We start from the raw sequence: 13,386 nt of genomic DNA on the forward strand, positions 1-13,386 counted from the left end.
AGCTGCCTCTGGAAGGCACCGAGATGTACCTTTTTGCGCAAATGGTCAAATCAAGGTTTTGTAACGCGAGCTGTGCCACAGTGAAATGGAACTAGCCACAGGAGTAACATGCGAGGCTAGAGCAGCTTGCTCCACCTCTAGTCCCGGTGAGTGAGTGAGTATTCTTGATACGAAACCACGACGACACACACCAGTCGACTCGCATCGGTTGCCTCCATGAACGGCGGAGCTATTCTCGCGCCCACACCACACCTGGCTCCAACGTGGACACGCCCATAGCTGGGGACACTACTAGGTCACGCATGGCATCACAGAAGTTTTATCTCTGGGCCCCGAAAGGCATCTCTAGCAGTGTCGTTACACATGCCCCCTCCCCTCCTGGGCGCATGCGCCTCACGTCTCGCCAGAGCATAAGCCCTTGGCGTGTGGCGAGACGAGTTTTTCGCCATCGCCGCGAGCAGCAAGCCGCCCGCCGCAAACAGCCGGAGGCCTCGCCGCGGCACTGGCTGCGCCGCGGTCCCGCACCCGTCGACGCAGCTCCCCCCGCGGAAGACCGCGCGTAGCGACGTCTTGACGATCGAGATGAGCGTGCCTGAAGCTCGCCCACCTACTGCCCCTGAGAGTTGGTTATTGAGTGGGATCAGCTCCCCCCCTTGGGATCGAAGCCGCCACAACCTCACACCCAACATCCCAGGCGGGATCAGAAGGGGACTCCACACCGGACACCGCCCGGGCACAGCCCCCCTACCCGTCGGATCGCACAGAGGGCCCCCTCGGAGCAGCCCACACACAATCACGCATCGGCAGATTGAGTGCCTGAGTCAGGCAGACAGCACAGACAAGAGGAGAGAGAGGAGAGAGAGAGAGAGAGAGAGAGGAGAGAGGAGAGGGTGAGGGTGTGTGCACACGTGTGGAGAGGGAGTGTGTCTGTGGTGGGCTGTAGTCATACTACGTGGTTAGAACCACGCGCCCCTCAGGAGCTTAAGGTAGAGCTGAGCGTCCAAGACGCCTCGGTGCCACCCACCGGGTGAGACCATCCGGATCTTTCCACCGCGCCCTCCGGGCTGAGTGGTCCCCGCGATGGCCCACGGTCCTCCGTCGCCTGGTTGAACCCCCTGCCTCCCGGTTGACCCCCCGGTCCCCGTACTCGACCATGAAATAAACTCAAAGTCCACCACAGCCACCAGCCTCCACCTCCACCGTCAAGCCGCGATCGCTGCCGCCCGCGACGCCGCCCGCCGCGTCAGATCGCCTCGACGAGCGCACCGAGTCGAGTCGAAGAGCCGCACCGCACCAGCAGCAGCATCTGCACCACCAGCAGCAGCAGCAGCACCACCACCACCACCAAAGAGAGAAGCGCACCTGCCCGATGCCGCCCGCCTCGTCAGATGCTTGCGACGCGCGCCTCGAGCCCAGTCGCAGAGCCGCGCCGCGCCAGCAGCAGCATATGCACAGCAGCATCAGCAGCACCACCACCATCAGCAACAGAGACAGGCAGTGCAGGCGCACAAGCGCTTGCAGAGCGGCGCGCAGCCCCGCGCACGCCACGCTGCGGACCGTCGGACGAGCGCAGCGCATGTCGGCGGCGAGCCGCGTCGCCAGCCGTCTCGCGAGAGAGCCGCGCCGCCGCGTGCGCGCAGCAGCCGCCGCGGCAGAGGCGAGCCGCGGCGACGTCCGCACTAACGGATAACGGCCATTGGCGGTTTTTTCTCTCTCTCTCTCTCTCTCTCTCTCTGGAACGCGAATTTCTTTTTTCTCTCCGGCAAGAAACTCTCGCCGACAGCAGCCTTCCGCCCGACGCATGCCATCGCAGCGTCCGAGCGACACGCGTCGCCGCATCGCCCTCTCCGACGCCAAGAAGCCGGCCGCGCAGCACGCAGACAACCAGGACCTCGTCGACGCCTTCTGGGTCCTCGCGGACGCCACCTTCAAGGCGGAGCCGGAAAACGCCGGCACCAAGGGCTCGGCTTACCGCAAGGCGGCGCAGGCGTTTGCTGCCTGCCCGTTTACCGTCACTGATTCATCGGTCGACCTCAAGAAGAAGAAGCTGCCCAACGTCGGCAAGGCGTCGGTGGAGAAGATGGCAGCCTTCCGGGCGACTGGCTCTATCCCCAAGCTGGTGGCATATCAGGCAATACTTGACGAGGATTTTGAGGATGATGGCAGCGGTGGTGGCGGCAGTGGCGGAGGCGGCTCCGGCGACGGCGACAGCTCTGGCGGCGGCGGCGGCGGCGGCGGCGATGGTGGTGGCGGCGGCGGCGGCGGCAGTTGCAGCGGCAGCGGCAGCGGCAGCGGCGACAATGCAGAAGCGGGCAGCAGAAAGCGGCGTAAGGTGGGAACTGGGTGAACTGCATCTGCGGCTCTATGTGTGTGGTATAGCCCTCACCCCTCACCTGTTCAGCGCGCCCCACCTCGAGGCGCGAGCAGATCGCGGTAACATACGGACGGAGCTAACAGCTAAGTGCCTCTCCGTCCTCGCAGGAGTCAGCATAGGCGGCTGGACGTGGTGTACCTGTGTAAGTGCCAGTGCGCGCCAGTCCCGTGCGGCCCAGTGTTGTGCGAGAGAGTGTCGTAACATTCTTGTGAGCATGAAATTCTTCCTCTATTACACCGTCGTTGCGTTGTGTGGAGCACATGGAGCACTTTGCTCTTTGGAGCACATGGTAAGGCTACATTTCGTAACGATCGTCGCTATTGGCCATCTGCCTCCTGCAGCCTCTGTTGGGGCGGAATGCGCGGGGTTTTCGGCGCGATGCCTCCGGCTAGTACACGGTACTGCTCTGCCGCAAACTCTCCTGCGCTCGCGTGACGTGTGGGGCGCATGCACTGCGCTCGAAAGTCGCGATTTGGCAATAGGCGCTCGAGCCGGAGCGCAGTGGAGGGGGCGCCGCGCAGGGGGATGCGACAGCCCAAAATAACCAACAATACCATAACGCGAGGCGAGCAGGACGAATATGACCCGAGATCGACCCGAGATCGACCCGAGATCGACCCGAGATCGACCCAAGATCGACATGAGATCGACCAGAGGTCGACCCGAGAAGGCCCCTCTGGGGGGCAGATTGACTCAACAAGGCCCCATCTCTGGGTCATATTCGTGCCTGGCGCGATACCTGCGCGAAGCGGCGTGTTGAGCTGGCCAGACGGGATTGCCACCAGGTCTCGCTTGAGTAGCCTAGCAGCAATAGAGTAAGGGCGTGAGGCAGTGTTGTGTCCGCGATGTCGCTCGAATGAGGGCGTGGAAAGATGCGTGACCTGGGTACCGAATGCGCTCGTGGCTCGCCTCCGCGCCCGAGCGACAGGCGTCGGGCCTCAGACTGCACCCAGGGCCCGAGCCTCACGGCTTCGGACTCGGGCCGTCACGAGCTAGCCGGCCGCGGCACTTCGAATGGCCCCATGACGTGGCCGGAGGGCTAAATCTATTGTGGAACCAGTCTATTGGTGAGGCAAAAATCCGCCCGCCGCCACCCTCGCCTCACCCTCCCGCCGCCAAAACGCTCGTGTGTGTGTATCCCAAGGGGGGGAGCTGATCCCACTCATAACCAACTCTCAGGGGCAGTAGGTGGGCGAGCTTCAGGCGCGCCCATCTCGATCGTCAAGGCGTGGCTACGCGCGGTCTTCCGCGGGGGGAGCTTCGTCGACGGGTGCGGGAGCGCGGCGCAGCCAGTGCCGTGGCGATGCCTCCGGCTGTTTGCGGCGGGCGGCTTGCTGCTCGCTGCATGGCGAAAAACTCGTCTCGCCACACGCCAAGGGCTTATGCTCTGGCGAGACGTGAGGCGCATGCGCCCAGGATGGGAGGGGGCATGCGTAACGACACTGCTAGAGATGCCTTTCGGGGCCCAGAGACAAAACTTCTGTGATGCCATGCGTGACCTAGTAGTGTCCCCAGCTATGGGCGTGTCCACGTTGGAGCCAGGTGTGGTGTGGGCGCGAGAATAGCTCCGCCGTTCATGGAGGCAACCGATGCGAGTCGACTGGTGTGTGTCGTCGTGGTTTCGTATCAAGAATACTCACTCACACACACAAAACGCTCGCTCGCCGTCCGCTCGCCCGCCCGCGCCAGACCTTCTACCTTCTCGTGATCCGCCCGCCGCCACCCTCGCCTTCCCCTTCCGCCGCCTAACCGCTCGCTCGCTCCTATCCGTGCCACCCTATCCGTGGTCCTGCCGCCACCGCGCCATCCTCGCTCCTTCCTGCCGCCGCCCTAGCTGTGAACAGCAAAACGGGATTCTTTCTCGGAGTCGCTTAGGCGGCTCCCGTGGTGTACCTGTGTTAGTGCCAGTGCGAGCCAGTCCCGTGCCCAGTCCTGTGCCCAGTGTCGTGCGAGGGAGTTTTGTTGTAAAATTCTTTCTCGGGGACGCGACCAGGACGATCGATCGATGGCGATATCCGTCATCGACAACGGAGAAGCAGGACGCTACCGCGAGCCTGCTTCTGCCCGCGAGCCTGCAGTCACGTCCGCGGCCGCCTCCCTCGATGCGTTCGGCTGCACCTTCATTCTCGCGCCCGCAATGAGCGTTCGCATCTCTGCCGAGGACGCACTGCTGCTTTCTGCGTTCGCCGTCGCCGATTTATCGATACTCGTGGAGTCCGAATGCCAGGTTAGGGGCGGCGATTGGCAGGCCGTGGTCCCAAAGTTAGGCCCCGATGCCCGCCGAGTGCATGCCGAGGAGAATGCCGGCGGCGCGTCGGTCATCAGCGAGGCGCTATCGATGGAGGTGCTCTGCCGACTGCTCGGGGCGAGGCTGGTCTGCACCGAGCTCGAGCTGAGGTACTTCCCAGCGGCGGGTCCAATCACTGACTATGCCATCGCGCTGCGCGGCGGGGACGTGCTCGGCGTGTCGGTTACGCGCGCCTTCTCCTTCGGCGAGGCGGCACTGAGCGTGCCGCACGCCGCGGCGCTGCTCTCCAAGAAGCTGGTTTGCAGCCGGAATCAAGTGCTCACCTTCTCCCGACATCGCTTCAACTCGCCGCTTGTTCCCTCACTAGGCGGGCATCCTGCACTCGTCGCGCACGTGCTTCAACCAGAACCTGTCAAAGCAGATCCTGCACGTGTGGTGCGACGGAGCGGCGGACGTGGCAGCTCTCCACTCGACCTCCGGGTGAGCCTTTGAATCTTCCTGGGAATGCAACCCTCTCTCAACCTTGCTAGGCGCTGCTGCGGCTTGCCTTTGGCCTCGTCGGGCCAGAGCTGAGCGCGAGTACACTGGTGCGCAGAGCAAAGACGCGGCCCTGATACCATGAGCGTCTCTGCCGTTGCGAAATGAGCGCTGCGTCCTTGGGCTGGGTAGGTGCTCGTGACGCGATGCGAGAACCTGCCCGAGCTCTTTACGGAGAAGGGCAAGGCGCCACGCAAGCGGGCGCGGCCCCTGAAGGGCCTGAAGGACGAGGCTCATCTTGCTGCGCTGGCAGAGAGCTGCCCGCTGCGGCCGCAGCAGAGGCGAACGACCGCGGTCGACACGGCTCTCCGCGCGGGGTCACGACTGAGAGGGAAGAATTGAGACGCGCGGTTGAGCTGTGGTGAATCAGAAATGCTTTCAAGTTTCTCATATATATAACGTACCGCTCTCGAGGTACAGTAGAGCCGTACGGGGCTTTATACTAGAGTTCCGATTCCACACCTCGTCCCAACCCAATCAGACCTGCTAACCCCTTCCCGGCAGCGATCGCGCGCCTCCCCCAGCCCCGCGCTTCGCCGACCCCCCTAGCGACCCCACCGACCGCCTCTCCGCCGGCCTCACCTTGCCCTTGCGCCGACCACCGACCGCCCTCGCCGCTCCCTCGGCCGCCTCCTCGCCGCCACCGCGCGTCTCCTTTGGCCGCCGCCGCTTGGCGCCCGCGCCGCCGCTAGGCCGCGCCCCCCCCTCCTCCGCCACGGCGCCCCCCTTCGCCTCCGCCTCCGCCGCCGCCTCGCCTGCGCCCTCCCCTCCGTCGCCGCCCTCTGCTCCGCCTCCGGCGCCGCCCTCCGCCTCCTCCCGCTCCGCCTTGCGGCCGGAGCGCCGCTCCTTGTCGCGCTCGAGGAAGCCGGACTCGGTCAGCGCGATGAGCGCCTCCCTCCTCGCAGACGCAACCTCGGGCAGCGCCTTGAGCACCTCCGCCTCGGCAGGCTCGTGGGGCTGCAGCTTGGAGCCGATCCGCTCCTCGATGGCGAGCAGCACGTCGACGTCGTACTGCGTCACCAGCGTCACCGCGCGGCCCGCTCGCCCTGCGCGCGCGGTGCGGCCGCAGCGGTGGACGTAGTCGGGCGGCGCGGCGGGAACCTGTTCACAGCAGTAGGTGTGAAGAGACGCTGTTCACAGGTGGACGTAGTCGGGCGGCGCGGCGGGGACATTGTGGTTGATCACAACCTCGACAGCGGGGATGTCGAGGCCACGCGCTGCCACGTCCGTCGCAACGAGGATGGAGAGGGTCCCCTGCTTGAGACGGGAGACGGCCGCCGCGCGCCGCCGCTGCGGCTGCTGCGAGTGGAGGGGCGCACACTCCACCCCGAGACCAGACAGCATCGCCGCGAGCAGCTCGCAGGAGCGGCACGACGCGGTGAAGACGATGACGCTCTGCTCAGCCTCGACGCACTGCCGCAGGAGGTAGACGAGGTACGTGTCTCGCACCGCCGCCGGCACGAAGACGTACTGCTGCGTCAGCCTCCTCGCCACCGCATCCTGCGGCGCCAAGTCGGCGACAAAGGGGGTGCGCAGAGCAGACTCGCCGAGGGAGGAGAGTGCGCCGGACATGGTAGCCGAGAAGAGGAGGGTCTGGCGGCGGCGAGGGAGCGAGGAGAGGATGTGCTGGAGGTCGTCTGCGAAGCCGAGCTCGAGCAGCCGGTCCGCCTGTGCACACCCAACGCCGGCGTGTGAACAGAGCTTCTTCACAGCGCCCGCCTCGTCCGCCCGGCGCTCCTCGTCGATCACGACAAAGCGAAGCTTCGCGACGGCGGGGGCGACGTTTGACGAGCGGAGGTGGTCGGCGAAGCGGCCCGGCGTCGCGACGACGATGTGCGGCCGCTGAGACAGCTCCAGCGCCTGAGGCATCATGTCGGCGCCGCCGACGACGACGCAGACGCGAACACGCAGCGGCGCACCGAGCGCCGCAAACTGGTCGGCGATCTGGTGGGCGAGCTCTCGTGCGGGAGAGAGGACGAGCGCGAAGATGCCGTGCGGATCGGCCGACAGCGCCTGCAGGATCGGCAGCGCGAAGGCCGCAGTCTTGCCCGAGCCGGTCTCCGCCGAGCCGACTATGTCGCGTCCGTCGAGCGCCGGCTTGACGCAGGCGGCCTGGATGGGCGTTGGCTCGCGGAGGCCCATCTCGGCGCAGCTGGAGACGAGCCAGGGAGAGAGGCCGAGCGACTCCATCGTCCCGGCCCGCAAGCACAGAGGATCGGGTGGCGCGTAGTCACCGGCGGGGGTGGGGTTCCAGCCCGGGGTGAGTCCGCGCCCACCCCCGCAAAGCGCGCGATACGTGGAGGGAGCTCTTTACACTTTAGCAGGCACGGGACTGGCGCGCACTGCCACTGGCACAAAACTAGGTACACCACGAGAGCCGCCTAAGCAACTCCTGCCAGGACGGCGAGGCACTTACTTATGACTTAGGAGTTAGGTCTTAGCTCGTCCGTGCACTCGCCCGCCCCGGCCGCAGGCCGTAGCCCCTTCGTGCCTTCGGGCATTGAGGGAGAGGCGAGTGCTGTGCTATGTGACAGCCCAGCTGGCTGAGTGTCCCGCCGCCGCCGCCGCCGCCACGCCACCCACCTCTCCCCCGCGCCCGCTTCCGCCCGACGGCACGCCCCTCCTCCGCGCCTGCCGCCTCCGTCTGCCCGACCGCCCGCGCGTACGCCATTGCCGCCTCCACCGCCGTGTCGAAGGTGCCCAAGTGCGTCTCCCTTCCGTCCACACAATGCTGCACCTTGAAGCGGCCGCCCTTGGCGAACACGCGCTTGTAGCCGGTGGCGTTGCTGCTAGAGAGATGCAAGCGCAGTCCCTCCGCCTCCGCCGCCACCACCGGAGGAGGTTGGGCTGGAGGCTGGTACTCGCCGGCCGCCCGCGCGTATGCCACCGCCGCCTCCACCGCCGTGTCGAAGGTGCCGAAGCAAACGCGCTTCCCGTCCACCCTGGCCTCCGCCTTGAAGCGGGCACCGCTCTCGCGCACGCCCTTGTACCCGGTGCTGCTGCTGCTCGAGAGGTGCAGCCGCAGCCCCTCCGCCTCTGTCACGAGCGGCGCGGCGGGTGCAGCCTCCCTGTGCGTCGGAGGCGGCGTCGGCGGCGGCGAGGCGGTAGAGCCTGCTGAGCCCGCCGCCTCCTCGTCCGCCTCCGCCTCTTCCGGCTCCTCCACCTCCATCCCCTCGCCGCTCGCTCGCTCCTGCTCCTCCCACTCGCCCTCTCCCACCTCTCGCAGCATCTCGTGCAGCGAGACGTCCTCCAGCAGCTCGCCGTCGTCGCACTGCACCGAGTACAGGCTCGACGCGCCGTCAAAGCCCACGACCTCGCCCGGGTACAAGGCGCCGTCAGAGTACTCTACAGCGACGCGGTCTCCCACCTGGAAGTGCCTCTCCTCCTCGCCGCCACCGCTCCACCCGCCCTCCTCGCCACCCTCCTCCTCGCCACCTCCGTCGCCCTCCTCCGCCGGCATAGCCGCCGCCGCGCCTGCCGCCTCCGCCTGCCCGACCGCCCGCGCGTACGCCACCGCCGCCTCCACCGCCGTGCCGAAGTTGCCGATGACCTGCCTTCCTCCGTTGTAGCAGCGCGACGCTTGGAAGCGGCCTCCCCACGCAGTGGCGGTGTACACCCCCATGTAGCCGGTCGCGTTGCTGCTGGAGAGATGCAGACGCAAGCCCTCCGCCTCTGTCACGACCGCCGGAGGCTGGCACTCGCCGGCCGCCCGCGCGTACGCCACCGCCGCCTCCACCGCCGTGGCGAAGTAGCCGAGGTGGACCTGCTTTCCTCCCCCTGCGCTCTGCGCCGCCTGGAAGCGTACCCCTCGCCCGCCCTTGCGCACGCCCTTGTACCCGGTGCTGTTGCTGCTCGAGAGGTACAGTCGCAGCCCCTCCGCCCGTGTCACGACCGGCCGAGGAGCCTGCAGCCGCCGCGGCAGCGCGTCTGGCGCTGCGACTGGCGCTGAGTGCGACCCCCCGGCCGCCGCTGGAAGCTGCTCTGGCGCCTCCCCGACCGCCCGCGCGTAAACCACCGCCGCCTCCACCGCCGTGGCGAAAGCGCCCAAGTAGCACTGCCTTCCGTCCACCCTGCGGTATGCTTGGAAGCGGCCGCCCTTGCGGCTCACGTTCTCGTAGCCGGTTGCGTTGCTGCTGGAGAGATGCAGACGCAAGCCCTCCGCCTCCGTCGCCACCGTCGGAAGAGCCGGAGGCTGGTACTCGCCGGCCGCCCGCGCGTACGCCACCGCCGCCTCCACCGCCGTATCGAAGTAGCCGAGGTGGACCTGCTTTCCTCCTGCGCTGTGCGCCGCCTGGAAGCGGCCACCGCACTTGCGCACGCCCTTGTACCCGGTGCTGCTCGTGCCGCGCGTACTGCTGCTGGAGAGGTGCAGCCGCAGCCCCTCCGCCTCTGTCATGAGCGGCGCGGCGGCGGCGGAAACGGCCGCCGTGCCTGCGGCCTCCGCCTCGCCAACCGCCTTCGCGTACGCCACCGCCGCCTCCACCGCCGTATCGAAGCTGCCGAGGCGGCATTTCCTCCCATCCAGCGTGTGCCGCGCCACGAAGATTCCAGGGTACTGCTCCCACACGCCTCTGTACCCGGTGCTGCTGCTGCTCGAGAGGTGCAGCCGCAGCCCCTCCGCCTCCGCCACGAGCGGCGCGGCGGGTGCAGCCTCCCTGTGCGTCGGAGGCGGCGGCGTCTGTTGCGGCGAGGCGGTAGAGCTGTCCGCTGAGCCAGCCGCCTCCGCCTCCTCCGCCGTCTCTCCCTCCTCCGCGTCCTCCTCCACCGTCTCTCCCTCTGCGTCCTCCGCAACCCCTGCCGCCGCTGCCGCCCGCGCTGGCCCTCCCGAGCTCGACGCCTCCGCCTGCCCCGCCGCCTCCCTGTGTGCGTGTCCACCTGCCGCCTCCACCGCCGCCCTGGCCCGGCCCGCACGGCTAGCGAAGCGCTGCAGCGCCTCGATCAGCTCGTGCTCCTCCTGCGCAAGGGTAAGGCGAGGGGAGGGTGGGGCGCAGCCGGTGCCGAGGGGCGGTGCAGCGTCGAGGCGGTGTGGACGGCGATGAGGCTGGGCACACACCAAATCTTCTTCGTCGCCGTCCGCATGCCGGATGCGCCAAAGCGCGGGCTCGTCAGCCTCGCCCGGCGGCAGGTAGAGCTGAACCACGGCATGGACGTGCCCGTGGCCCTTGAGGCGCCGCAGCACCCTAGCCCCAACGCGAGGCCCGTCGCTGAGCCAGCCCGACTCGTCGGCCTCGGGCGCGGCGGGCGTGAGCTCGGATAGGTTGATGCGGACGCTGCCGCTGCTGTGTGCCTGGGAAGCTGCAGGCGCTGCTGCACTGACTACGGCTCTGCTGCTGTTTCGGCTGCTCGGCCACGCCCAGCGGCAGACGTGTCCACGCTTTCGCGCTCCACAGTAGGGGCAGAGCGACCTGTCTGGATGCAGCCCGCTAGACTCGGCCTGGTAGCGAAAGGACGTGTTGGAGATGGGAAACATGGCAGGCAGGGTACGGTTCGAGATCGTTCAACTTTCTACCGGCGCGCTCGAGCGCGCCATTCGAGCAGCAACCGGAGAAAAAAGTAAATTTGCGGCGAAATGGATCGGCTAGGGTATGAACAGGAGCGAGTTCGCGCTGCGCTAGGCTCAGACGGCGTGTTCGCGCTGCGCTAGGCTCAGTACGGCGAGTTCGCGCTCTGCACCGCGACTCCGCTAGCCGCCTAGCGGCAGGCTCTCTTGCGGAGAATTTATCTCTCGGCTGCGTTGGCTCGCCAAAGTCTTTGTTCTCGTTGGCGCTGGGTCCGCTGACTGGGGTGGGTGGGTGTGCGTGTTTTGTAGAGAAGCAAAAACGCACGTCGTCCGGGTTCTGTCGTGTGCGTCGAGCGTGCGGGCGGAGAGGCGAGGCCCCGCCCCAGGAGGTGCGGCGGCCGGCGCCGCCATCGGGCCCGCCCCCGCCACCACCACCTCCGCCCCCGCCGCTGGAGCGACCGCTGGGTCGAGGAGCCGCCCCTGAGGTTCTGCACCAAGCGGTGCGGCCGCCAGTGCCGCCATCGTTTCCGCCACCCACACTGCCATTTCCACCCCCGCCACTGGAACGGCTGCAGGGTCGTGGGGCCGCCCCAGCGGCTCCACACCAGACGTTTGGGCCGCGAGGGCCGCCACCGTACCCGCCGCCCCTGCCACCGCCTCCACCCCCGCCGCCGGCGGGGCCGCCGCCGTATGGACCCGCTCGGAATAACCTGGGGGGTCCGAGACCGCCCCGCCGGAGGCTGGTGTATCCGGGCGGAGGAGATGGGGGAGGGGGGTTACCGCGGTACGATAGTGGGCCCACCGGCGAGCCGGAGGGCCGTGACCGGAGGGCCCCGGAAGGGGCTTGGGGTCAGTTGTCGGAGGAGGCGAGAGATGAGCTGACGCGGCCTCTAAGAGTGGAGTCGGGACGTACGGGCTCACCAGGGGAAGGCCAGTCGCAGTGGCAACCGGACCACCACGACCTTCCACAGGGAGGGCCACGCCCCCCCGAGCCTGGAGAGGAGCCGGCGGAAGGGGGGGGCGAGCCGAGGACGATAGAGAGGCCGCGGGTGCGGGCGCGAGACAACCAGGGAGAGCGGGCTCGACCCCCCGGGGGTGGAACTGGTCGCGACCCAATGCCACCGTTCTCGCCCGGGGTGACCCCGGCCGGGCCGCCGACACTCTCAGAACCGGTGGAGCTGGGAGAGGCTAGCGAAGACGAAAGGCGGCAGCGGAGGAAGCGACACCAACAACGAGGGAAACGACCACACCGGCCGTCGTATGACGCTCGGCAAGCGAGCAAGAGAGCGAATCGGGGAGAACCGGAGCCCCGGGAGGACCGAAGGTGGAGCCCCGGGACCGAGGACTAAGCAAGTGTCTGTTTGGGCGTGGTGTCCAGTGTAATGTCCACTAGCTCCGAGTAGAGGGGGCGTCCTGCAGTTAAGGGGAAACCCGGTACGCGGGTCCAACCCTCGGAGAACTGTGTTTACTTTAAGGCCCTTGCCCTGCGAACGCGCACCCCCGGGGCTAGGGCTCTCTAGCCCGTAACCCGATGCCAATCATCCGGCCCGCTGGGTGCGCTTCTGAGCTCCCCGGCCCTGGATGTGCGGTTGATGACTGCACTCCAAGTGCTCCAAGTGTCCAAGCACCAAGGTGACCTGCATGCTGCAAGGACGAAAAGTGGACGCGCGCTCCCGCTCGATCTCGATCTCGACGCTCGAGAGCGGTCGACCGAGCCGCGAGGGGGCGAGCGGCGAGGAGCTGGGGCGTGGGGAGCGACACACCAGCGTGCACAGCGACCGAGCGAGGCTGCGAGCGAGGCTCACGACACACGAGGTAAGGTAAGGTAACGTATAGAGAGAGAATTCTTGATACGAAACCACGACGACACACACCAGTCGACTCGCATCGGTTGTCTTCTCTCTCTCTCTCTCTCTGGTAACGTATAAAGGTAGATTTCTCCACACACACAAAGTGGTGGGGCAAGGGGGGGGGCGACCCTCGGCCTCGCATCTCCACACCCGGACACGGGCAGGAGCCCCACGGCATTGAAAGTGCAAGCACTCCCGGAGCACGTGGGTGAGCAGCCTGCCCCTCCCTCCCGTGGTGCGTGGACAACTGGAGAAACCATAAGCATAAATGATAAAAACCCAACTCGCCCGGTCCCGCTCACGCGAGCGAGCCGCCTTTTTCGACGGATTATTCGTTTGGAGTGCACTCTCTCTCCCCGCCCCGCTCCTCAAACGACATACACTCGCGCGCCCACAAAAGACTCTCACAGCCTCAGGGAGCTATCCTCTGACCCCCTCAACCCTATCCCCTCCAGCCGCCAAATCGCAGCAGTTGGGCTCGCCACTCCTCACACCGGCGGCCCGAGCCGCAGGGGTGAGGACGCACGCACAGAGGCCGGCCTCCGGCCGCCCCAAGGGCACGGAGAGGGGCGAGGCCCGCGCCGCCGCTCTACCAACCCGCTCGCCACGCAGCAGCCTGGCACAACGACAACTCGCCTCCACGATCGCCGCCTAGTGGCCGCCCTCCTTCTCGCCGGGGACGGGGCCAGCGTACGTGCCCGCCTCGCGCTGCGCCTCCCATCGCTCGAACTGCCGGGGCGAGAGGGAGGGAGTGAGCGCCGCGGGCCAAAGAGCTGCGGGCGTTGCGGTCCCCCCGCCGGGCAAGTTCATCGGGAGCGGACAGAAGTGCGAAGCAGCGAAGGGGATTTGGGGGGAGGGTTGGGTGGGGCGGGTGGGC

General features: G+C 67.3%; 5 protein-coding genes across 5 annotated transcripts in view; 2 read left to right on the forward strand and 3 right to left on the reverse strand.

The window, feature by feature from the left end:
- Window positions 1-1,801: 1,801 nt before the first annotated feature.
- EMIHUDRAFT_196854 (hypothetical protein) lies at window positions 1,802-2,454 on the forward strand (the record flags this gene model as incomplete). Its single annotated transcript, XM_005766863.1, has 2 exons — window positions 1,802-2,119; window positions 2,428-2,454. The coding sequence occupies 2 exons, from the start codon at window positions 1,802-1,804 to the stop codon at window positions 2,452-2,454; spliced, it is 345 nt and encodes a 114-aa protein (XP_005766920.1).
- Window positions 2,455-4,469: 2,015 nt separating this feature from the next.
- On the forward strand, window positions 4,470-5,555 carry EMIHUDRAFT_420448 (hypothetical protein). Its single transcript, XM_005766864.1, has 4 exons — window positions 4,470-4,919; window positions 4,990-5,079; window positions 5,153-5,209; window positions 5,292-5,555. Exons 1-4 carry the CDS (start codon window positions 4,512-4,514, stop codon window positions 5,499-5,501), a joined length of 765 nt encoding a protein of 254 aa, XP_005766921.1. The 5' UTR covers window positions 4,470-4,511; the 3' UTR covers window positions 5,502-5,555.
- Window positions 5,556-5,704: 149 nt separating this feature from the next.
- Window positions 5,705-7,349, reverse strand: EMIHUDRAFT_196856 (hypothetical protein; the record flags this gene model as incomplete). Its single annotated transcript, XM_005766865.1, has 3 exons — window positions 5,705-5,726; window positions 6,031-6,260; window positions 6,330-7,349. 3 exons carry the CDS (start codon window positions 7,347-7,349, stop codon window positions 5,705-5,707), a joined length of 1,272 nt encoding a protein of 423 aa, XP_005766922.1.
- Window positions 7,350-7,596: 247 nt separating this feature from the next.
- On the reverse strand, window positions 7,597-10,629 carry EMIHUDRAFT_196857 (hypothetical protein; the record flags this gene model as incomplete). The annotated part of the gene is made up of 7 exons (XM_005766866.1): window positions 7,597-7,650; window positions 7,843-8,227; window positions 8,432-8,526; window positions 8,710-9,480; window positions 9,700-9,837; window positions 10,213-10,446; window positions 10,525-10,629. 7 exons carry the CDS (start codon window positions 10,627-10,629, stop codon window positions 7,597-7,599), a joined length of 1,782 nt encoding a protein of 593 aa, XP_005766923.1.
- Window positions 10,630-12,817: 2,188 nt separating this feature from the next.
- EMIHUDRAFT_432459 (cytochrome c oxidase subunit VIb) overlaps window positions 12,818-13,386 on the reverse strand; it is a 1,419-nt gene continuing 850 nt past the window's right edge. The window contains exon 5 of the mRNA XM_005766867.1: window positions 12,818-13,238. Within this exon, the coding sequence (XP_005766924.1) occupies window positions 13,161-13,238 (78 nt within the window). The 3' untranslated portion in view covers window positions 12,818-13,160. The remainder of the gene's footprint in view (window positions 13,239-13,386) is intronic.

Source organism: Emiliania huxleyi, assembly GCF_000372725.1.
Source record: "Emiliania huxleyi CCMP1516 unplaced genomic scaffold EMIHUscaffold_5, whole genome shotgun sequence".
Classification (NCBI taxonomy): domain Eukaryota; phylum Haptophyta; order Isochrysidales; family Noelaerhabdaceae; genus Emiliania; species Emiliania huxleyi.